This window comes from Melanerpes formicivorus, unplaced genomic scaffold, assembly GCF_026170545.1.
Source record: "Melanerpes formicivorus ecotype bairdi unplaced genomic scaffold, bMelFor1.0.p_v2 SCAF_23, whole genome shotgun sequence".
NCBI classification, from domain to species: Eukaryota; Metazoa; Chordata; class Aves; order Piciformes; family Picidae; genus Melanerpes; species Melanerpes formicivorus.
In genome coordinates, this window is record NW_027142375.1 from 11,150,710 (window position 1) to 11,174,674 (window position 23,965).

General features: G+C 39.3%; 1 protein-coding gene across 10 annotated transcripts in view; it reads left to right on the forward strand.

Annotated features, from left to right (window-relative positions):
* The window catches only part of DGKB (diacylglycerol kinase beta), a 488,212-nt gene that overhangs the window by 266,186 nt on the left and 198,061 nt on the right, over window positions 1-23,965 (forward strand). For 6 of the 10 annotated variants that reach the window (XM_068152503.1, XM_068152502.1, XM_068152504.1 and 3 more), the window contains 4 exons: window positions 10,174-10,259; window positions 12,577-12,666; window positions 15,890-16,050; window positions 19,568-19,612. In XM_068152503.1, coding sequence (XP_068008604.1) covers window positions 10,174-10,259; window positions 12,577-12,666; window positions 15,890-16,050; window positions 19,568-19,612 — 382 coding nt within the window. The remainder of the gene's footprint in view (window positions 1-10,173; window positions 10,260-12,576; window positions 12,667-15,889; window positions 16,051-19,567; window positions 19,613-23,965) is intronic. The other 4 variants (XM_068152507.1, XM_068152508.1, XM_068152510.1 and 1 more) reach the window with 1 other exon arrangement.

A 23,965-nucleotide genomic window follows, 5' to 3' on the forward strand; every position in this document is an offset into this window, starting at 1 on the left:
TTTATGCATATTCCCAAAGGTGGCCTCGGTGGTTGATTTTATCTTTGTTGAGTCACATCAGGAGAGACAAGCTTTAGTCTCTCACACTTGCTTATCAACTTTACTCTTCTCCCATTCCTGAACTGGTTCTTTTTTCTGGATCACCCTAAAATAATCTTTTGACTATTACAGTTAAGTTACTTCTGAATGTATGACATCTAGTGTCTTCACTCCACCCACTACCCAGCATATATTGATTCATTTTTCCCACAAATGCTTCTGTATTTGTTTTTCAGACTGGCATATATCTCTCCCAAATCTGCAGAGCTGCTATCCAGCAGAGTATTGTGGAGATAATGTGGGTATTATGCAGATAAAGCAAATTTCATTCTTGCAGGGATCATAGGTTTGACTCCATATCTGTATTTGATTTTTATATCTTTATTGGAATGATTTGGGGCCATGTACTGACTGTAATCCTACACAGCTAAAATAGGTTGGTCAAGGAATACCTCAGTTTTGGTTGGACAGAGCTTCAAGGATCTTGATCATTCTATACCTTGTTTTTCAAAATGCATTTTTAAGAAGAGTAGAAAGGAGAACCCTGCGAGCTACCAACCCCTTAGCCTCACCTCTGTGCCTGAGGTGGTCATGGAACAGATCCTCCTAAAAGCTGTGCTAAGGCACGCAAAGTACAGGAAGGTGATTCAAGACAGTCAGCATGGCTTCACAAAGGATGTCTTCTGTGACTAAACTAGTGGCTACCTGTGATGGAGTGACTACATCAGTGGACAAGGAAGAGCTGTGGATGTCATCTACCTGGACTTCTGTAAGGCCTTTTACGTAGTCTTCCACACCTTCCTAAATTGTAGAGATACAGATTTGATGGCTGCACTGTTCGGTGGGTAACAAATTGGTTAGATGGTCACATCCAGAGGGAAATGCTCAATAGTTCCATGTCTGCATGAAGACTGGTGGCAAGTGGTGTCCCTCAGGGGTCTGTACCAGTGCTGTTTTGTATCTTCATCAGTGACATAGACAATGGGATCAACTACATTCTCCATGTTTGTAGAAGGTACCAAGCTGAGTGATGTGGTCAACACACCTGAGGGATGCCATCCAGAGGGACCTGGACAAGCTTGAAAAGTGGACCCTTTGTGAACCTTATGAGGTTCAACAATGGCATGTGTGAAGACATGAACCTGAGTCAGGGCAACCCCCAGTATTGGTACAGGCTGCAGGACTGAGAGAAGCCCTGTGGAGTATGACTTGGGGCTACTGTTGGGTGAAGAGCTGGTCATGACTTGGTGATGTGCACTCACAGCCCAGATGGCCAACCATATCCTTGGCCACATCAAGAAAAGCATGGCCAGCAGGTCAAGGGATGTAATTCTGATCCTCTACTCCACTGTGGTCCAGCTCTGGAGTGCTCAGCATGAACATGTTAGAGCAGGTCCAGGGGGCTTTGGCCACAAAAATGATCAGTGAAGTAGAACACCTCTGCTGTGAGGAAAGGCTGGGAGAGTAGGGGTCCTTCTGTCTGGAGAAGAGAGGGCTATGGGGTGACCTTATTACAATATTTCAGTACTTAAAAGGGATCTACTAGAAAGATAGGGACAATCTTTTTAGCAGGACCTATTGCAATAAGACAAGAGATGATGGTTTTCAACTAAACCTGAGGAGATTTCTACTAAATATGAAGAGGACATTTTGGTTTTTTTACAGAGAGAGTGGTGAGACACTGAAACAGGTTGCCCAGAGAGGTGGTAGAAGCTCCCATACCTGGAAACATTCAGGTTTAAGTTGGATCAGGCTCTGAGCAATCTGATCTAGTTGCAGATTTCCCAGCCCATTGCAGGGGGATTGCATTAGATTACTTTTAAAGGTCCCTTCCATACCAAAACATTCTTTGATTCTGTGATTCTACATTAATGGTATGCTTGAGTATGAAGTATGTTATATGGACTACTGCTTTCAGTGTTGGCTGCCTGACAATAAAATGGCTCTTACATTCATGTAGTTACTCAATATCTCCTGTGATCACACACTGAAGGACTGGGATCCTGGTTTTCTACATGTGCCCTCATGGTTTGTAGCAAAGCTGCGATTCGAAATTGGCAGCCACCTTTATCTTTAAAAGTATAAACTGAAACCAATGTTTTCAACTGCAATATATGCAGCTGCCAGTTAACTTCTGCACATTAAAATGGCATTCCAAGAGAGAAATATATTGCCTCATGCAATAAAAAATTTGAGTTATGGAAGTTATTTTTATTGCGATGATTCACTGGAATTACTGAGCTGTTGGAGTGAGTCCAGAGGAAGGCCACAAAGATGATCCAAGGGCTGGAACACCTCTTCTGTGAGGATAGGCTGAGGGAGCTGGGGTTGTTCAGCCTAGAGAAGAGAAGATTGTGAAGGTACCTTTGAGTACATAAAGGTGCCTTTGAGTACATAAAGGCATCCTGCAGGAAAGCTGGAGAGGCCCTTTTTTCATAAAGGTGTCTAGCAACAGGACAAGGGAGAGTAGGTTTAGACTGGATATTAGGAAAAAGCTCTTCAGTACAAGTGTAGTGAGACTCTGGAATAGCTTACCTGGGGAGGTTGTGGATGGCTTCTCCCTGGGGATATTCAAGGCCGGGTTGGATGAGGCCTTAAGCAGTTGTGCCTAGTTGAGAGGCATCCCTGCCCATGGTGTGGAGGTTGGAGTAGGTGATCTCTGAAGTCCCTTCCAACTTAAGCCATTCTATAATTCTATGGTACTGTCTCATGAATTACAGTATACAAGAAACTTTAACTGTAATGAGGTTAACGTGTCTCTCTTGTCCAGTGACATGGCAAGCTCAGCTTGGCAGTCTAGAAGAGGAAAAACTGTGTTTAGTTTTAATTCATATTCTCAAGTAAACAACCCTTTGGCAGGGATTAATTTGTTTTGTTTAATAAAATGACAGCAATATGGTCACTATAATAAAGGAGTAAACATTGCCACAATGCAGTTGCCTTGTCTTTCAACTTGGCACTCCCTTTGGACAATTTAAGAGGACTCAGTGATGAGTTGAATGTTTTAGATAAAACCCAGCATTGTGAATTCCCAAGTGGACAAAGGTTCTAAATTACAGGATTCCCTTGCAAATATGAGATACCTATCAGATTGGTCCTTCATCAATATAAACCTATTTATAGAAGTTTAGCAGGTTCCAATTTGCTTTCAGCTGTTGATATTGAGGATGAACTAAATTCAAATACAGCATAATTTGTATTCCAACTTGGAAGTCTTCTACTAGTAGTTATCAAAGTGATAAGTATTGCTGTGAATATAACAGAACTCAAAAATCACCCCTTTTAATACAGTTTCGCTGTAAATTTTAATGCAGAGCTTCTGAAGTCCTCTACCTTGCAGCTAATTACAATTAGGTGCAAGTGTTGTATTTGGCAAAATTCATGTACTGTCTATAGTAAAATTGAGCAGCTGTGAGACAAAAGTATTTACAAGTTCACCTGAATTCAGATTACTCTGAAAAGAGCTCAGTAAAAATGCAGCTTTAAGCCACAAGAGCTGAAATAGCTTTAATGCCATTTAGAGTATTAAAAAATAAATCTCTAACGAAGGCAGATACTGAGGTCTGCATCCCTTTTTTTCACACTTTAATCTTCTCTGCAGTGGACAAATTGACCACTTTAAATAGTATTTCTATATCCAGTGATAATTTGCAATATACCTTATCTTCAGCCGATAGCTATCCTGAGATACCAAGATTTAATTTTTTGCAGAATCATAGAATGTTAGGGTGTGGAAGGGACCTTGAAAGATCATCTAGTCCAACCCTTCTGCCAGAGCAGGGTCACCTAGAGCAGATCGTACAGGAATGCATCCGGGCGGGTTTTGAATGTCTCCAGAGAGGAAGACTTCACAAACCTCACGGGCAGCCAATTTGTGCCTCCACGCACACAGTGCTGTTACACCACCTTGTGTGACTGAGCACATGAAATCTCTGCAGAGTGTACTGCTTCTGGATATGACACCAATAAGTACCTAAGTGGAAAATGTTGTAACGTACATTTTTAAGTAATTTGACTGAGACAGGATTTTCTAAAACATTTCTGTAAGATTAAGGGGTGTAGGGGACGGAGGGGTGCATTGGGGTGCTACCTGTGCGTAAAATCACGATTCACCAGCAAATAGTAAACTTGTGCTTCATTGGTGAATAGTTTATTTTTTAGTTAGAATATAACATAATAAACCAGGTTGGAAGAGACCTTTAAGATCATCATGTCCAACCTATCATCCCAACACCACCTAATCAACTAAACCATGGCACCAAGCACCCTGTCAAGTCTCCTCCTGAACACCTCCAATGATGGCGACCCCACCACCTCCTTGGGCAGCCCATTCCAATGGGCAATCACTCTCTCTGTGTAAAACTTCCTCCTAACCTCCAGCCTAAACCTCCCCTGGCGCAGCCTGAGACTGTGTCCTCTTGTTCTGGTATTGGTTGCCTGGGAGAACAGATCAACCTCTGCCTGTCTACGACCCCCCTTCAGGTAGTTGTAGAGAGCAATAAGGTCTCCCTTGAGCCTCCTCTTCTCCAGGCTAAGCAACCCCAGCTCCCTCAGTCTCTCCTCATAGGGCTTGTGTTCCAAGCCCCTCACCAACTTTGTTGCCCTTATGAGGTTATTACGAGACACTGAATTACAGTAGTTTAGGTAGTTGAACCAGTTGCCGTCTTTCAGGTAGCAATTGCTAATTTATCAGTGGAAACTGTATACTTGCCTGTCTCTGTGATCCTTGTGTCTGGCAAAATAAAATAAAAATGGGCTGGCACCAAACACCTCCAGTGGTTTAAATTTGTTTTAGCAGATAAGAAACTGCACTAGGGAAGACTAGAACAAGTTGATTTACAAGGGAGCTATCAAGATGAAGATTACTATGGATAGGTTTTCCAGTTCATTCTAATGACGGAGCCCGTTTAGGTTAATTATTGACCATTGTTACGTAGATGCTTATGAAACCTGTTGAATATGAAAAGTTGGCAGATTCAGGAAGAAAAAGAGTGCTGCAATTTAATGATAGAGGAATTCAGTTATCAGGCAAGAATTAGATGATCTTGTCAATTCTGATAATAGAAATACAATCAAATGTAATAATCTCATGTAATTCACATTTAGGGATGGGTTGCACTGACCTTCTGGTTGTACTGTTCTTTTCTCACTGGAAAGAAAAATGATTCATTTTCCAGAACCATCTAGCAGTTCCCCTTGCAAATATAATGTACTGTTGTACAGCTTTAGTCTACAACCATAGATTTTGTTTTGTGGGCTATTATAGTTGTCACTTTTCATCTTTCATTCAAAAACGTATCAGGAGTTTTGTTTGTCCTGTGGTAGGAGATGTTAGTAGAAGTTCTGCTGATCTTTTTAGCTTACATTTTTGCAAGTGATTGAAGAATGGCTGTAACTTTGGTTACAGTTTGTACAATTTGTACCACCCTGCAGAAAAGCTTTTCATTATAATGTCAGTAAAAATCATATCTGTATATAAGAATATCTACCTCTTCTCATATCCATAAATAAGGGTGTGGGATTTTTTTAGTGGCAGGTTGTTTTTTTTTTGCTGTTAACAAAACCCCAACAAAATGTTTTGCATTAAATGATTTTGTGTGGATTGTAGTACAAATCAATTTGATATCAATAAAATATGTGTTTTGAAGTTTCTGATTTACTTGCTTCTCATAATACTATTTAATTTCTGTCAGGGTTACTGATGTAGCTTCTGAAAAGATTTTTGATATAGTGGCCATTTGTTCTTTGTACCTTATGTCATACTTGTTGTATTTGGCTATGTAAAGCATAATCATCTAAACTGTTAAACAATGATTTATGCTTTTATATAGAGATAAAACATTTGGGATTGAGACACACTGTAAGTTAGTTGATGCTTATTATATGTAGCTAGAATTCTCATACAATTTTTAAAATCAAGAAAATGGGACTCAGTTCTCTGTTCTGGTCCTTTGCCTTAGTCTGGGGAAAGGGGGAGAGAAGGGGGAGCAGAGGTGGGGAACCCCCTCAGCATAGGGGGAAAGTCTCATTTCTGTGCTACTTTGTTGTATATTTCTGTATATATTGTAAATACTGTAAATTCTGTATATATTCCCCTGCATATCCTATATTGCTTTGTAAATATACAGCACCCACTGCTTTGCTAATTCAGCTGTGAGTTTTTTTTTCTTCACTTTCCGGGGGGAGGAGAAGGCACGGCCTTTCCCTTCCAACCCTACGACAGATGCCTTCCTTTTTTTTCCCCCCCCTCTTTATTTCTATTTCTAACCACTTTTACTAAGTTTTTCTCCAACAATTTAATTTTATTTTTTTTAAACATAAAAATGTTCTGTGGATAAGAGATAACAGATGCTATTTAAACACTAATTGGCTAAAGCAATATTGATAAGCAGTACTTAGTTTTTACCTTAAGTTCTACTGGAGCACCTCTCCTATGAGGACAGACTGAAGGAGTTGGGGCTGTTCAGTCTGCAGAAGAGAAGGCTCCGAGGTCACCTAATTGTGGCCTTCCAGTATCTGAAGGGGGCCTAAAGGAAGGCTGGGGAAGGACTTCTCAGGATCTCAGGTAGTGATAGGACTAGGGGGAATGGAATGAAGCTGGAGGTGGGGAGATTCAGGCTAGATGTGAGGAGGAGGTTCTTCACCATGAGAGTGGTGAAACCCTGGAATGTGTTGTCCAGGGAGGTGGTCGAGGCCCCGTCCCTGGAGGTGTTTAAGCCCAGGCTGGATGAGGCTCTGGCCAGGCTGATGTAGTGTGGGGTGTCCCTGCCCATGGCAGGGGGGTTGGAACTAGACGATCCTTGTGGTCCCTTCCAACCCTGAATGAAACTATGATACTATGATAAGAAATCTGCCCAATTCTTTATTTTACAATTATAATACTGAGTTTGAATAAAACCTTATCAACAGTAAACTATGTTCCCTTCTCAACTCCTAATGTAGGCTGCACATTTTAATTCAATGAGTGAGATTTATTTACATAGTTAATTATATAACTATATTTAATTTTATAAATTAACTTCATTTTATAAATATTTATATTTGTTACAGTATATTTGCACACGCTCTGTTTATGTATGCAAATATATAATGCACAGTGCATTATACTTCATGTATTCTATATGTTATGTGCCTATATAATGCATATATCATTGTTGCACTTGCATCTCTAAAAAGGCAAAGTCAGGTGAACTTAATGCTGTATCATGAAATGATTTGGGAAATTTATTTGAGTACAAAATGCTCCAGGGGAAATACAAATGAAGCTTATGGTTAGTTATCTGACAATATGTATTTTTGAGATTCTTCAACTTTATTCCCTAAGTTACACTTTTTTCATGAAGATTAAATAAAAAGTCAAACCAGAATGAATTTCTGATAGCCATATGGTGACAATGCTTGTTTAAAAGAAGGGAAATGAGGTTTACGTCTATATTCTGCCTATCTGGAATAATGCCAGGATCAACTCTGTACCTTTGGCCTTGGATTGGTTTTTTTGTTGTTCTTTTGTTTTGAGTTTTTGTTGGTTGGTTGTGTTTTGTTGGGGCTGCTTTTTTCTTTGTTTTTCCTAGGCTTAGTTTGATATCTGTTCCATGTAGTAGAAATGCTTAAATATTTATAGAAGTTAGTACATTGCCATCACCTCTGACTATCATTTGATTTTAAATGAATCTGAAATACCCTCAGTACTGGAATCAATATAATGAAGTCTGCTGATTATATACTGACTTGGTGCATTGAGATGAAGTGGGAATGCTGGTGATGGGAGGCATATGCCGCTTTGCCAGGTTTTGTGGAGTAACAGAGATGCACACCTGTGGACCAGGGCATATCTCAGTGCCCACTCTTATAGTGGTAGGAGGTGACTTCCAGCAGAGGGTCTTTCAGCACATATGCTTATTAGAAGATATTTTTGCCAAGTGTTCCCAGCCAAATTGGCACATGAAATTTTGGATCAGAAGACCTCCTATAGCACATGTCCTGTGGATGTGTGAAGTATGACCTAAGAGGTGAGAAGGGCAAAGGCGAGTTTAATACAGAGTGGGTAAGCATGCTTCAGACATTGTACTTGACACCTGAAATTGCCTCAGAGCTCTTCTGAGCAGAGAAAATTAGAGAAAGTGGAACAACAATGTTATGGTCTTAATTCTGTGTGACTTTGCTAACCTTGAATTTGTGGTCTGAAACGAACAGAAGTTGTTTTGTAGGATTCTACATCTGCATCAGGAACAGTGTAGCCAGCAGGAGCAGGGAGGTCATTCTGCCCCTGTACACTGCACTGGTTAGGCCACACCTCGAGTACTGTGTCCAGTTCTGGGCCCCTCAGTTTAGGAAGGATGTTGACTTGCTGGAACGAGTCCAGAGAAGGGCAACGAAGTTGGTGAGGGGTTTGGAGCACAAGCCCTATGAGGAGAGACTGAGGGAGCTGGGGCTGCTTAGCCTGGAGAAGAGGAGACTCAGGGGTGACCTTATTGCTCTCTACAACTACCTGAAGGGAGGCTGTAGACAGGCAGAGGTTGGTCTCTTCTCCCAGGCAGCCAGTACCAGAACAAGAGGACACAGTCTCAGGCTGCACCAGGGAAGGTTTTGGTTGGATGTTAGGAAGAAGTTCTATACAGATAGAGTGATTGCGCTATGGAATGGGCTGCCCAAGGAGGTGGTGGAGTCACCATCATTGGAGGTGTTCAGGAGGAGACTTGACAGGGTGCTTGGTTGCATGGTTTAGTTGTTTAGGTGGGTTGGATTGGTTGATGGGTTGGACGCGATGATCTTGAAGGTCTCTTCCAACCTGGTTTATTCTATGTATTCTATGTATCTTTAATAACATTCTTTGACCACTGTGCTTTTCATTTCCCACTCCCATGATTTTCTTTAACTGTGTAGTTTTTTCATGTGTCCTTGATTGTATAAAGAGAATTAAAAGGTTGTTTAAAAACTTTCTAGGGTCAGGAATACCATTCTGTGTGCAACATTGAAGTTTGCTATGGAGACCAGCTTGAATTAAACACTTGCAAGTTATTGTATGTATTTATTTGTGTTTAAGATTTTGTGTACCATACACTAATTGTGCACTTATTAGGAGATTGCAGACTGGAAATCACATGTGGTCACTGACTATAGAATAATATACATTAAGATATCTTTGACACTAATGAAGAGAATATAGGTGAATGTTTATGCACACATGCATATATATAGACACACACACACACATATATATATATATAAATTGAGCAGCTTATGTATAAGGGCTAATGTTATTATGTATCAGAATCTCACCTAAAAAGATGCTTTTGAATTTAAAATATTGCAACTTAGAACTGTTTTAATATATCCTCACTTTTCAGCAGCATGGAACATTAATATTGAATGAAGTGGATAATAATATGTGGTAATACTATTATACTAATAATATGTGGGGTGTCCCTGCCCATGGCAGGGGGGTTGGAACTAGATGATCCTTGTGGTCCCTTCCAACCCTGAATGATACTATGATACTATGAATACCGTCCAACGCTCACTGGATGTGGAAGCAGAAATAGGCTGCCAAAGATATTTCAGTTTTAAAATATGGTTTGTAGGATGATGGAATGGGCGTGTTCAAACTGATACTTACTCAATTTGTATTAAACCACGGTGCAAAGTTGTTCTTATCAACCACAAGATGTTCAGCTTATTATGCGTTGTTGTACTACCAGAAATACGCAGTTTTCATATGTTTTTTTATAGCACCTCACAAGGAAATGTTGTGGCTAATAATTTAGCCACCTTAGGGTTTTTTTTTCTGTCTTGAGGGAATAAATATCCATTTGCACTTAGGTAAACAGATAATGTTTTCTGATGATAGTTTCAAACAAGGTTTGAACTGAGACAAAGATTTGGATTAACTATCAAGTGCAGGCTATTTCTAGTATTAGTGTACCATAAGAACTCTTGAATTGACATTTCATATTAAACGTTTTCAAATAATACCATGTTGGATTGTGTTTGTCTAAAATTGAATGCATGAGCAGAGGTGATTATTTCAAGTGTTCACTTGCCATTTGCTATTAAATGTCTTAAGCCATAAAATGTTTGCATAATGCACAATGCATTTGTGATAATTAAACACATCTCTTCATTTACTGTTTCTAGGTTAAATTTTTTCCGAGATGTTGCTGAGTTCAGAGTACTAGCGTGTGGTGGAGATGGAACAGTAGGCTGGATTTTGGATTGCATAGGTAATCAATAGTGTTTACAGAATTATCCTGGACTCATGTTTTTCATTTTACTACATCCTATAAGCCAAAGAATGGAGACAGCTATTTAAAATAACAGCTTGTTCATACAGGTGTTTAAAACAAGAGCTTGTTCGTTTCAATCTTGGAAATGTATTTGTTTGGGACATGATTATTTTTAAGAATATTGACATCACAAAGGATATTCAAAATCCCTAGACACGTTTAGTGTTTGTAGTCCTCTGGATTTCCAGAAACCAAGAAACTTGAATCAATCTATTTTAATTTCAGTTCAAAATTTGTGTCCCTAACCAAATTAAATGGAACATTTACCGTTGCTCACTTATTTTGTCACTCACCGAAGTTTTGTCTATCATCTATTAGCCCATTATTTCTGGTATGGAATACTAGCCATTTAGTTTTGGACTTCTTTCAGCCAGTTGGCCATAAAGTCCCCTGTACCAATCATTATGAAGGCCCAGGGGTCAAGATATTACAAACTTCTCAAGGCTTATTAGGGAAAACATCCACACCACGTGGTTGTTTATTTGGCATTAGTGAGGCTTCGGGGGGGAAAAATGCATGACTGTAGAAATTAGGAAAATGAAGAGAGGTCAACTGAAAGTTTAGGTGAAGAGTGTTTGAAAGCCTGTGATTTGTGGGAGGTGAGGACCAGAAAACATGCTGAAGTTTAGTTAAAACTAAAAAAAAAAAGTCATGAAGGAATGGATGATAGCAAAAAGATATTTCTCGTCTTGATTATTTAAAACCAAACCAAACCAAACAAACAAAACCCCACCAAAACCAAACCAAACCAAACAGCCTATTATTTTTTTCCCCAAATGCAAGCTGTTGCTTGTAACTCTTAAGTAGCTTTCAAAGTTGTAAATCAGTGTACATAAATATCAAGTGTTTTGCCTACACTTGAAGAGGTGAAGTTTTGCAGCTGTTAACTGTGTCATCACTTTAGAACTCACTTCATGACCTCCGGAATGTCATGCAGTTACATTTTCTTTCAGTGGCACAATTTAAAGAAAGAAAGCGGGGGGGAAAAGGCTGATTTGTCTTCTGCAGGCATTTTTTTTTTGGTACAGAACTAAGAAATTATTTAGGGGGTCCAGGACCTGGTTGTTTGATAGGCCCAGCAAGTAAATTTTCTTAATGCTGTATTTTAGCAAACAAAAGCCCTTTGGTATACAAAGTTTAAGAAATCACCTGTTTTAAGAAAGAGATGCTTTACTGGTTTGATCTTTTCTTTCTCCAAATTATCTTAGCAGAGAGCAAAGCAAGAGGCAAAGAAAAAACAATGTGAAAGAAAATGAAAAACATGAAATAAATTTTTAAAAACAAAAATAAACCCAAACACTAAACAAAGGAATAAAGAAAAACTTTCTTCCCCTAGTTTGAGACTTTAAAACTTTGTTGCTGTTGTTGTTGTTCTCTTAAATAATAAATTCTTGTACACTGATACTGTGAATGTGAAATCTTCCTAAAGTTGATGTGAGAAGTTGATAAATAATAAGATGTCCCTTGCCACATCCATTCCAATTAAATGGGGAGTTTGGACAAATTGCATCTTTGAAATATTATACCTGGGGGATAGCTGCCCCACTTCCAGCTTTCAGAAAAGCTGTATTAGCCAAAAAGAGTTTTCCCTTAGGATTTGGAACAGAGATATTTTGGCTTGAAATGCTAGAAAAGTACCAGTGAAGAGTCAAAAGGTACTAAATTAATATATTTCAAAGCATTCTTTATTAAATACAAAATACTGACTTAGATACTTCATCAGATAGACCAATGCCCATTTCATATAGATTTAATTCTTGATGGGCAAACCACTCATGTTGATTTCAATGAGTTCTGGTAATGGTGCTTTTGTATAAACACAAATCCAAGTGAATATGCAGTTAAACACAAATTTGGTTTAAGATTAATCTCCTTGCTCGTGCTTGTGACTATTGCTCTTTAGCATTCATAGCTGGAAATGGCAGAGCTGAAAGAAAGTGAACACAACATGCTCAGTCTTGGAAAGATCTTTGGTTCAATTGTTTGGGAATGTTTATCACATCCATGGGTTACAAAAGGCTTTGTGGTAACAATTGAGTAAATTAGGATTAAGAATTAATATTGACTGGAGAATGGTCTGCATAATGGAGTGGCTTGGTGAAATGCGTGTTGCTAAGCAGGCCGCATAATCTCATATACAAAACATGTATCACTGGTTTTCACTGAAACAAAACCTAACACAGTTACTGTATCAGTACCAAACAATCAGACTTTTTTGTTCATTAGTTGTGTTTTATTTCTTCTTTATTCACAGAGAAAGCAAACTTGATTAAGCATCCTCCAGTTGCTATCCTGCCTCTTGGGACTGGCAATGATTTAGCAAGGTGTCTGAGATGGGGAGGAGGTAAACAAAATTAAAATACAATTCATTATGCAATTAAAAAGAAAAAGAGTAACTTTTGCATCAAATTCTACTCTCAACATTTGGTTTTCTTTTTTATAATATCTAAAGAGCCATTGCCACCTTTCCTTTCTTGGGATTTTGCTATCAGTAAATGTTATATGAATGATTTTGTAGATACCAAGAGTAATCAGTCTTCATACCTTTTTTTGTAGCTTCTGCTGACACCAAAAAGGCTCCCAAGGTTCAATGAGAGTTGTATATAAGTATTTGGCTGGCTTTTTACCATCTTTATTGCAGTTACTTCTTTGATCAATACCTTATAAAGGGAGTATTCTTTAATGGGTTTTAATTGAGAATGTTCTGAAAGGGTTACTGAAAACCGCTAATAATGGGTTGGGGGTGGTTTCATTTCTTAATGTTAAGAAATATTAAGTGAAAAATGTCTCAGCTTCGGACTAGTTCCTTCATCCAGTCCTCTTTTCCTTCAGAAGATTCCAGACAGTAAGTGCCATGGTGCCATTTTTCAGGCAATGAGAAAGCAAAGAATGGTGAAAGGAGAATACATGTTAAGTCAAACCTTTAATACCATTTGCAAACATTCCTGCATGTATGGAGCCTGCCTTTTAGCTCTTCCAATAAATTGTTTCCATTCAGGATTTGCATTGCAGGGTAACTTGAAGGAGACAAAAAAGAAAATTTTAGGCAAGTCTTAGTCTCTGATAGAAAGCCTGTCAGTTTGTGGGCTCACAGCCAGTTGTTTCAGTTGATATGTTGTGTGTTTGGAACTTCTCAGTCTTTGTAGATATCTCTTCCTTCTTCTGTCTCATGATAGCAATGTTCACTGTGAGGCTGTCAGAACACTGGAACAGGCAGCCAACATAGATTGTGGAGTCTCCTCTGAGACGTTCAAAACCTGCCTGGATGCCTTCCTGTGTGACTTACTGTGTAGGTGATCCTGCTCTGGCAGGGTGGTTGGACTGGATGATCTTTTGAGGTCCCTTCCAACACCTAACATGCTGTGATTCTAGAAAGCAAGTTTTCTTTCTAGATGTCTGCCTTGTAACCAGGTAGTCTTCAGCAAATTCTCAGTAGTTGCCATGCTGTAGAACTTTTTTAAAGCATGATGTTCTGTCAAATCATTTCAGAACTTTATTTTCTGTCATGACTGGTGATTGTTTATTTGCATACTGATGGGGGGGGGGAGAAACCTAAACTAACCAAACAAAACCCAATGAAATCAGCATTTTTTCACTTTCTGAACAGTTCATATAGAATCATAGCGTAATTCAGGTTGGAAAGGAGAAGGATTCATAGGAAGCTACTAGTCCAAAATCCTGTTCTAAGCAGGGTCATCTATGAGACAATTCAATTACGTTAGTCAAGATCAGTCATTCCACTCATTTTTATTTATTTACCTGCCTTTTGCGTGATTTGATCTGGACTGAAGTAGGAAAAGACAGTATGAAAATATTCTGGCTTTCATCATTCTTTGCCCAGTTACTTTGTGGTAAACAATGCAATAACACAGATTTTCTGTAACATCTATAGATAGGAGAGAAGACAGGGCTTACAGAAACTAAACTGCTGATGTGTGATCTCATGCAAACAAATGGCATTGTGCATGCTGCTGCTAAGTGGTGGTTTGCAGCAACTAACAAAAACCTACTATACAATCAAAAAGAAATACATTAGCAATGGCTTTTGAGCAGGGAGGCTTTGAATAGCTTTTCTTGCTAAAACTGGTAATGACTCAGGAAGTACATATTGCTTGTGTACGAAAATTTGCTTTTCTGATTTGAGGAAGGAATGAGTTCTCAGATCTTCAGTATTGTCATGGGTTACATTGAATATTTGCTGCTGTTACTCAAAACCATCCTGCCTCATGCCAGCTTCAAAATGAAAGTGCTGGCTGGAGCAAAGTATTATGAGGCCTGAAGTTCAGATTGTAACATGAGAGGTTTCTTGTTCTGGTTGCTGCTTTTGGGTTCTGGGGTTTTGGGTGTTGACTCTCTTCTGCTGAGATGGCAGTAGGACAGGGAGGGATGGGCAGGGAGTAGCTCCCTGGCTTGGGTTTTTAGCTCGCTTGCTTCTGCTCGCTGCTGCTTTCTGCTGTGCTTTTTTTGCAGATAGGCTAAGGTAATTGTGCATTGTATTATTATTATCTCATTTAATCAGTAAACTGTTATCTCAACCCAGAGTGTTTTGTGTGTGTTACTTTTCCCTCACTTCTGTGGTGTAGAAAAAAGACTGTGTTAAACTAAGCACTGTATCTATTACAGTCATTTAGTTTGAATAGTGTTCAGAGCTGGTAATGTTACTTAGTAAAATGCTCACACCATTTATGTGTGTACTGTAGGTTGTGTATACTCAGAAATGCCTAAACAAGTTTTCTGCTGTTTAGTATACAGTAGTAGTGAAGTACTACTAGTAATTAATTGCCTAAAAGACGCGTGACTGCTTCTTCACAAGTAAAAGTAAGATCTCTACAGAGCATTATGAGGCTCATAAATATGTTGTTGAAAGATGGAAAAATACTAGTTCTGCTGATAAGTCATCAGTTACAGAGTTCAAATTTTGGATTTGTTATGGTAAACCACATACAAACACTCAAAACCAAGAAAAAAAGTGGGCATCTTTTAATCTTTCAATCTCTTGTCAGACTTTAGGCAGACAGGCCTATAGTATGACTTTTCTTCATACATTTTGAAATGAAATGAATTCAAATCCTAAGATGAATTTCATAGCAAGAACATTTTGCAAAAAAATAATTGTAGGGTTTTTAATAACTACTTTAGTTGCTTCGAAAATTCAAAGGATTTACAAGTTTTTAAGATGAAATTATTTTTTTCCAGTATAAATCTGATTCCAAGTGAAATCTGTAGAATTAATCTAAGTTTACATTAAATTATCTGAGTGGAGAAATCAGTTTTGCATTTGTACTCCTTTTAATGACATAGGCTGGAAAATTGGCAATACTTCACACATACTTTTCAGGTCTTTTATGCATAACTTTCATTTTTCCAAGTCATAGAATCATTGAATAGTTTGGGTTGGAAGAGACCTTCAAAGGTCATCTAGTCCAACCTCCCCTGACATGAGTAGGGACATCTTCAACTAGATCAGGTTGCTCAGATCCCCATACAACCACTCATTTGGGCAGAGAAAGAAAATGGAATGAAACTTCATTATGCTTGATTAAATAACTGTTTTCATGTTTTGCTAGGTTATGAAGGTGAGAATCTAATAAAGATCTTAAAAGACATTGAGAACAGCTCAGAGATTTTGCTGGACAGGTGGAAATTTGAAGTAATACCCAACGATAAAGATGAGAAAGGAGACCCAGTGCCTTACAACATCATCAATAACTACTTTTCTATTGGTGTGGTAAGACTTATGCTTATCCTTAAGTGATTTTCTGTTTTGAATAAATATTTGCATTGCATGTCTGCAAGTGAAGAATTGTTGGCTACAGATCATTTATAATGTTATTTTGCTGGTGAAATGAATACACAGATGACTGACAGCAATTTACATAAATTTACTTCCACACATTAAACCAGAATTATTTTTCAGGACCTTCTACCTTCCCATCTATAAAAAGAAGATATTTGTGTTGTTCCTAATAGTTCATGAGCAACCATGGCACTAAATTTATATTGTCATTATGACGGTCCTTTAAAACTATGAAGGGAAACTAATCACTTAATAAGAATTTTAAGTAACCTTTTCCATTAGTATTCACATCATCTAAACTGTTTAAAAGGGTAGGGGCATTCTTTATGTTTTCAGAGCTGTTCTAAATAATAATAATAATATAAAAAAAACTTCACAAATATCTTCTTGGTTCTGTCTTGTGAAGATATTCACAGTTAGAAAGAATTATGAGGAAAAGGTTTTTAAGAAGCTCTTTGAGTCCTGGAAATTGCATCCCAGCTTGTGCTTCTCTATGTTTTCCTGTTACCCACTTTTACAGAATATCAAATTCTGCAATCTGGTATTTCAGAATGCTACAGAAAAGGAATTTAGGAGGAATTACTACATACAACATTGTAAATCCAAAATATCAAGGATGCATGCTTGTTTTATTTGATCACTGTATTCGACTTTTAAAAGGTTCTGCCTCAATTTTAAGTGGTTGATGAAAATTTTTCACATGAATGGAAATGCTGTAATTTTTACATAGTGCCAATCAGCAACCAGCACCAGAACAAGGGGGGACAGTCTCAAGCTGCGCCAGGGGAGGTTTAGACTCGAGGTGAGGAGGAAATTCTTCACCGAGCGAGTCATTCGTCATTGGAACGGGTTGCCCAGGGAGGTGGTTGAGTCATCGTCCCTGGAGGTGTTCAAGAGGAGATTGGTGCCATGGTCTAGTCATGGGGTCTGTGTTGATAGGTTGGACTCGATGATCTTCGAGGTCCTTTCCAACCTAAGTTATACTGTGATACTGTGATACTGTAACTTGTAGAGACAATCTATTCCTTAAAAAACATTCCTTTGCTTACTGTACTATGTAGTTCCAAATGCTGAAAAAAACAAATCAAGTCTCCCCAAGGTTAAGATATTTAATGAGTAGGAATTTGGTTTTGAGTTGTATACTTCGGATTTTCGTCTGTTGTTCAAAGCAAGTGCAGAGAACAACTAGGTGCAACAGAAATAACAGAAATTAGTATACAAAAATGCATAAATGCAAAGTAGGTGCACCAAAATTAGTGCCAAATTAAGTTTATAAATATGGGAGAAATTGCAAAGGAAAATCTGGTTACAATAAAAAAAAATACCATAACAGCGAATACGCAGCTCAGCTGCACATATTCAATGTGCTTCTGAAAGGCAATGTTGAAGCTAAAGCTCACAGATGAAGAAGGAAAACAATTGTGTTATATTAAGGGGAGGAGGGATGAGATTTTACACCTATGTATTAATACGGTGCAATTAAAATGGTTTGTAAAATGTTGAGTACTAGCATGTGTAAAGGCACAGCGCAGAAACAGGAAATTGAATGCCAAGTAGATACTGAGACATCTGTGAATGTGCTAGGCTTCAAAGAATCCTTTAGCATTTTTCAAAGGAAGAAAACAGAATTGCATTTAAGAAAAAAAGTTGAACTGAAATTATGCAGTGGCACGGTCATGGTAATGTTCAGGACTAAGTGAATTCTTGCAGAATACTTCAGGAAGCTAGCAAGTTCTGCTCTGTACATCATCCTCCATGGACAAGCAGAAGACAATTTTCAGTTAAAAATGCATTAATTTAATAACAGTCAACTTCATATAATATTAATGTGAGCACCAGAAAATTGTACCAGGAAGGGACAATACAATATATTGTATTGAGAAAAGCTTCTAAAATGGTCAAATCAAAGTTTTGAAGGAAGAAGATCTGCCCAATTTGTCATACATGGTAATACATAGTCTAGTTGTTTCTCAGTTTTGTTGGCATGAATCAGACAAAGCAGTGAATAAAATCAGATATTAGACTTTAGTCTTGCTAAAATTGTGTAATTCATATATTAGATACCATTCATAATAACTCTTCAAGACAAGGAAGGTGTTTGTAAGTAGGCAAAGTACTCAAACTTGGCTACAACTAAAGTAAACCTAATTTCATACAAGCAAAATTGTTTTCAGCACATGGTGCTGAATGCAAACTTTGATAAATAGCTGAATTGAAAAGCAACAGTGTACCACCATGCTGCACACCACCCCATAGCTTCTGATACCAAGAATGTAACTGGAATTAACCCTATAGCAAACAAACCCAAAACAAAACAAAATCTAGAACTGCATCCAGTATTATGCTAGGAGAAAGTGTAAAGGATTGATATCATGGATGCTGGAGGGCCGAGCCCAGAGAGTGGTGGTGAATGGTGCCACATCCAGCTGGCAGCCAGTCACTAGGGGTGTGCCCCAAGGATCAGTGCTGGGCCCTGTGCTCTTTAACATCTTTATTGATGATCTGGATGAGGGCATTGAGTCCATCATCAGTAAATTTGCTGACGACACCAAGCTGGGGGCAAGAGTTGATCTGCTGGAGGGTAGAGAGGCTCTGCAGAGAGACCTCGACAGGCTGGACAGATGGGCAGAATCCAACGGCATGAGATTTAACACATCCAAATGCCGGGTTCTGCACATTGGCCACAACAACCCCATGCAGTGCTACAGGCTGGGGTCAGAGTGGCTGGAGAGCAGCCAGGCAGAGAGGGACCTGGGGGTATTGGTTGATGGTAGGATGAACATGAGCCTGCAGTGTGCCCAGGCAGCCAAGAGGGCTAATGGCATCCTGGCCTGCATCAAGAACAGTGTGGCCAGCAGGAGCAGGGAAGTCATTCTGCCCCTGTACACTGCACTGGTTAGGCCACACCTCGAGTACTGTGTCCAGTTCTGGGCCCCTCAGTTTAGGAATGATGTTGACTTGCTGGAACGAGTCCAGAGAAGAGCAACAAAGTTGGTGAGGGGTTTGGAACACAAGCCCTATGAGGAGAGGCTGAGGGAGCTGGGGTTGCTTAGCCTGGAGAAGAGGAGACTCAGGGGTGACCTTATCACTCTCTACAACTACCTGAAGGGAGGTTGTAGACAGGCTGATGATGGTCTCTTCTCCCAGGCACCCAGTACCAGAACAAGAGGACACAGTCTCAGGCTGCACCAGGGGAGGTTCAGGTTGGATGTTAGGAAGAAGTTCTGTACAGAAAGAGTGATTGCGCTATGGAATGGGCTGCCCGGGGAGGTGGTGGAGTCGCCGTCATTGAAGGTGTTCAGAAGGAGACTTGACGGGGTGCTTGGTGCCATGGGTTAGCTGTTTGGGTGGGTTGGATTGGTTGATGGGTTGGACGCGATGATCTTGAAGGTCTCTTCCAACCTGGTTTGGTTTATTCTAATAAAGTTTATTCTAATGTTATTCACAGAACCATAGAAAATCACTGGATCTTCTATCCATTCATCTCCCTAAGGTAGTGTCTGTGGCATTGGCTAATTCCTGATGTGCTTACCCAGCTTGTCTCTAGAAATTCCACCCCTCAAAAAGGGGGGTGGGGGGGTGGGGGTGGGGGGTAAGATGATTTACTGTATTACTTTGTTGTCTTTACTTTGAAATTTCCTTGCCATATATAACCTGAATAGTCTTGGTGTAGTCTGGGTCCAGGTCATTTTGCCCCATACAGAGTAGAGAACGAAAACAAATCATTCCATTCCTCTGTTAAACTAGTTATTGCCTACTAAGAGATCTATCAGATCATCTTGTAGTCTTGTATACCCTAGGCTCTCTATCTCAAATTTCTTCAGCATTTCCTCGCAGAAAATGTTTTCTAGATATCTGATCACGTGTCGCTTTTATCTGTGCTCAGATAAAACCTGAGAATTCAATCCTATTACTCCTTCTTGTCCATATCTCTCTGGAACCACAGTGCTCCCAATTGAATACAATGCTGCCTTTGATGTCTTATCAGCACTGAATGAAAAGTGGAGTTAATACAGGTCATACTTTTATTAAGCAAAATTAGCACTCAATATTAGTGTGAATTTGTTTATTCATGTTGTGATTCACTGGTAATTTCAGATACTCCTCCAAAGCACCACTACTTTATATCTGAGTTTTTCATAGGTGATTCTTCCTGCCTATGTGCAGAAAATTACACCCAGTGGGATTATGGAATTACACCATCTTAATTTTACTGTTTCTCCAAGGCACTGCAAACACAATTGGTAACCTACAACATATTGCATGTTGCTTCACAGACTGTTAGGGGCTGGAAGCGACCTGTGGAGAACATTGAGTCTAAACCCCCTGCCAAAGCAGGAGCACCTAGGGCATGCTTCATAGGAATGCACCCAGGCAGGTTTTGAAAGCCTCCTGAGAAGGAGACTCCAGAACCTCTCTGGGCAGCCTGTTCCAGTGCTCCATCACCCTCACCATAAAGTGTTTCTTCATGCTGAGATGGAACCTCCTGTGATGTAACTTGTACCCATTGCTCCTTGTCTTCTTAGATTCCTGATGAGTAACAAGCACAGTCTTGAATCTAATATGAGCAGAATGTGCCATATGAATTTTGTAACAGTAAGACAGCAATGTTGACATCCAACAATCTCAATGCATACTTAGAAAAACTGGGGGAATAAAAGTCAATAAAATTGTGATTGACTTGGGACTCTTGCTGCTTTAGGACCATAATTCAAGTTGGAAAAGTTTGCAGGAAGTCATTACTCCAATCCCCTAAAGAGGGTCAGCTATGAGAGCAGGTCACTTTGCTCAGGGTTTATCGATTTGGGTCTTACAAACCTTCAAGAATGGAGATGGTACAATCTCTAATGTGCATCCTGTTCTGGTGCTTGACTGTCATGATGAAGATATCTTTCTTTACATCAAGTCTCAATCTCTCTTATTTCAACTTATGTTCTGTGTCTTTAATCTTGCTGCTGTGTGCCACTGTGATGAGCCTGATTTTGTCATCTTGATAACTTTGTCATAGGTACTTGCAGGCTGCTATTGAATGTCCTTCAAGACTTCTAGCCTGTGAGATAACTTATCTAGTTAGTCTGTGTTTTAAAGTTATTTTCCACTAATCAAGGCCAAGAATACCACGAAAGACAGCATACAAAACCTTGCTGAAGCTGAGCGTATCATTCAGTGCTCTCTCTGATCTATGAATCTGGTTAGTTTGTCATAGTCTGCAAGCAGAAGGCAGTTTACCCACTGGATGGGCGAATGATGCACCAAATTGAAAAGGGGCATTTGACAGTAGCATGTGTATGTGGAAAGTATGTTCAAGCCAAAAAAGGCTACAGCAGTCTTGGAGCTTTGATATGTACATAAATACATGTACTATATTATGTGTAAGCACAGGGAAAAAAGTAAGAAACAAAACGAGATGTAGTAGCTGAATCAGTATGTGCAATGTTCAACCTGATAGGAGCATAAAGCATGGAAGAATCATGAAAAGCTTAATCCAAGCTGCGTGTCAGTTTCAAAGCAGGAGCTAGAAAATATCTAAGAGCAATGCAGGATAAGATAAAGATTTTTCAAGTGCTCACATCCATCATTATGTCAAGATGGCAAGATACCAGGAGAGAAACTCCATCTGCTTCCCGATAATACTGGAGTCACTGAAACAAGCTAAATATCCAAGAAGAATGTATATTAAATTAGTCAAGTCATACTTGCTTTAAAAAACAAAACCACCTCCCACTAGAAAAATCCAAACAGAAAAAAAACCTCCATAAGAATATAGTAGGGCCATCTGTAAGTGGAAGCTTAGCTTGGATAGTCACAGGATCAGTGATCTCAGCAAGCAGAACTGATAATACTGGAGGACAGATAAACAGACATGATACAGGCAGAAAACATCAGGCCAACTGTCAGAAAGAGACAAGTACAATTACTGAAGTATTTTGGAGAAAATAAGTTCTTTTCCCCCTAATCTACAGAACCTGCTTTAATAATCATTCATTCATGCAGTGGGTTGATATTATCACAGGGATCATCAAAGACAGAGTTCAATAATGTTAGTCATGATATGTTTTCACAGACTGTATTCTAGACAGTGGGCTTGGAATGCATTTCTGCAGTTGTTGCAGTAATGGAATTTCAGTCATGTCACATCATTCAGCCAGCTTGCTGATGTTCTAAACTATTAGAGTTTATAATGCTGTCTGCTCTGCCTGTAGACAGAGTGTGCTGGCTTGTGCATAGAATTTTTGTCATGGTTAGCCTTTTCCCCATGGATAACATAATTTAACGTACTTCAGGCATTCCAGTGATAACCATTAATGGTGGACCTACATGTGTCTGTGGAGAGTTACTTCAGACAAGCTTGTGTACTGTAATAACCCTGTACATCTGCTTTATTTTATCCTAGCTATTTCCAATGTCTGTATTAAAAAGAAAATAACCAAACCAACCCTTCACTAAACAATTTTGTAGCATGTTACCAACATAGAGAAATATTTTCGTAATATTGGGTAATAACTCTTCTGTTCAGTACTTGAACTTAAAAACAAACAAACAGAAGCCTAAAAAAAGCCCCAAAACCTCAACTGATCAAAGATGAAACATCCTCCAACTCATCCCCTGTATACTCATGACAGTATGCCAGTGTTACTTGAAGTGGCAGATAAATAAGAAAGTGTGGCACAGTGCAGCCTTCACTCTGCTTAAACAGCAGATACCATTCTAAAATGAAAGCAGTTCTCAGGTGTCAGTTACAGATAGCAGCTGTAAAGATTATACTAGAAACCATTGTGATACTGGACTGGTTAGGCTACACCTTGAGTACTGTGTCCAGTTCTGGGCCCCTCAGTTTAGGAAGGATGTTGACTTGCTGGAACAAGTCCAGAGAAGGGCAATGAAGTTGGTGAGGGGTTTGGAACACAAGCCCTGAGGAGAAGATGAGGGAGCTGGGGTTGCTTAGCCTGGAGAGGAGGAGACTCAGGGGTGACCTTCTTGCTCTCTACAACTACCTTGAGGGAGGTTGTAGACAGATGGATGTTGGTCTCTTCTCCCAGGCAACCAGCACCAGAACAAGAGGACACAGTGTCAAGCTGCACCAGGGGAGATTTAGGCTGGATGTTAGGAAGAAGTTCTATACAGAGAGAGTGATTGCCCATTGGAATGGGCTGCCTGGGAGGTGGTGGAGTCACCATCATTGGAGGTGTTCAGGAGGAGACTTGATGGGGTGCTTGGTTGCATGGTTTAGTTGATTAGGTGGGTTGGATTAGTTGATAGGTTGGACACGATGATCTTGAAGGTCTCTTCCAACCTGGTTTATTCTATTCTATATGTGCTGTATGCATGATTGATTAGGTATCTCTCTGATTTCCTTCTCAATTTTGTTCTTTTAGGCCAAATTCCATTCAAATTTTAAACTAATTCATCTTTTGACCAAGTCATGTAGCTGTTATATATGTTAAAAACATAAACATTCTCTCTGTTCACACTTGGGTGGGTTGCCTAATCTGGCCAGAAGGACTGCAAGGATTGCTGTCTCTTAGGATAACAGCAGAGTCCCTTAGTGGCTTATATTCCTTGTTTGGTTTTCCTTTGTCTAGGCTGATCAGCTGAGTGTGTGCTTTAGGTTTGAGCCTACTTTGGATCTTTGCTATTGATGCTTTTCTGCATACAAAGGTTCAAGATTTGTTAAGAAAATTGAACTCCTGAGGCTTAAAACTTCAGCTAGTCTTAGGCTATTTCATTTACACAAGATCTTAAGATGTGGAAAACATCTGTCTACTTAAATGAGACAGAACTTAAATGAGACTCTTCCAGTGTCTCTTCAGCTGAAACTTTGAAAACGTGTAAAAACACATAGGCA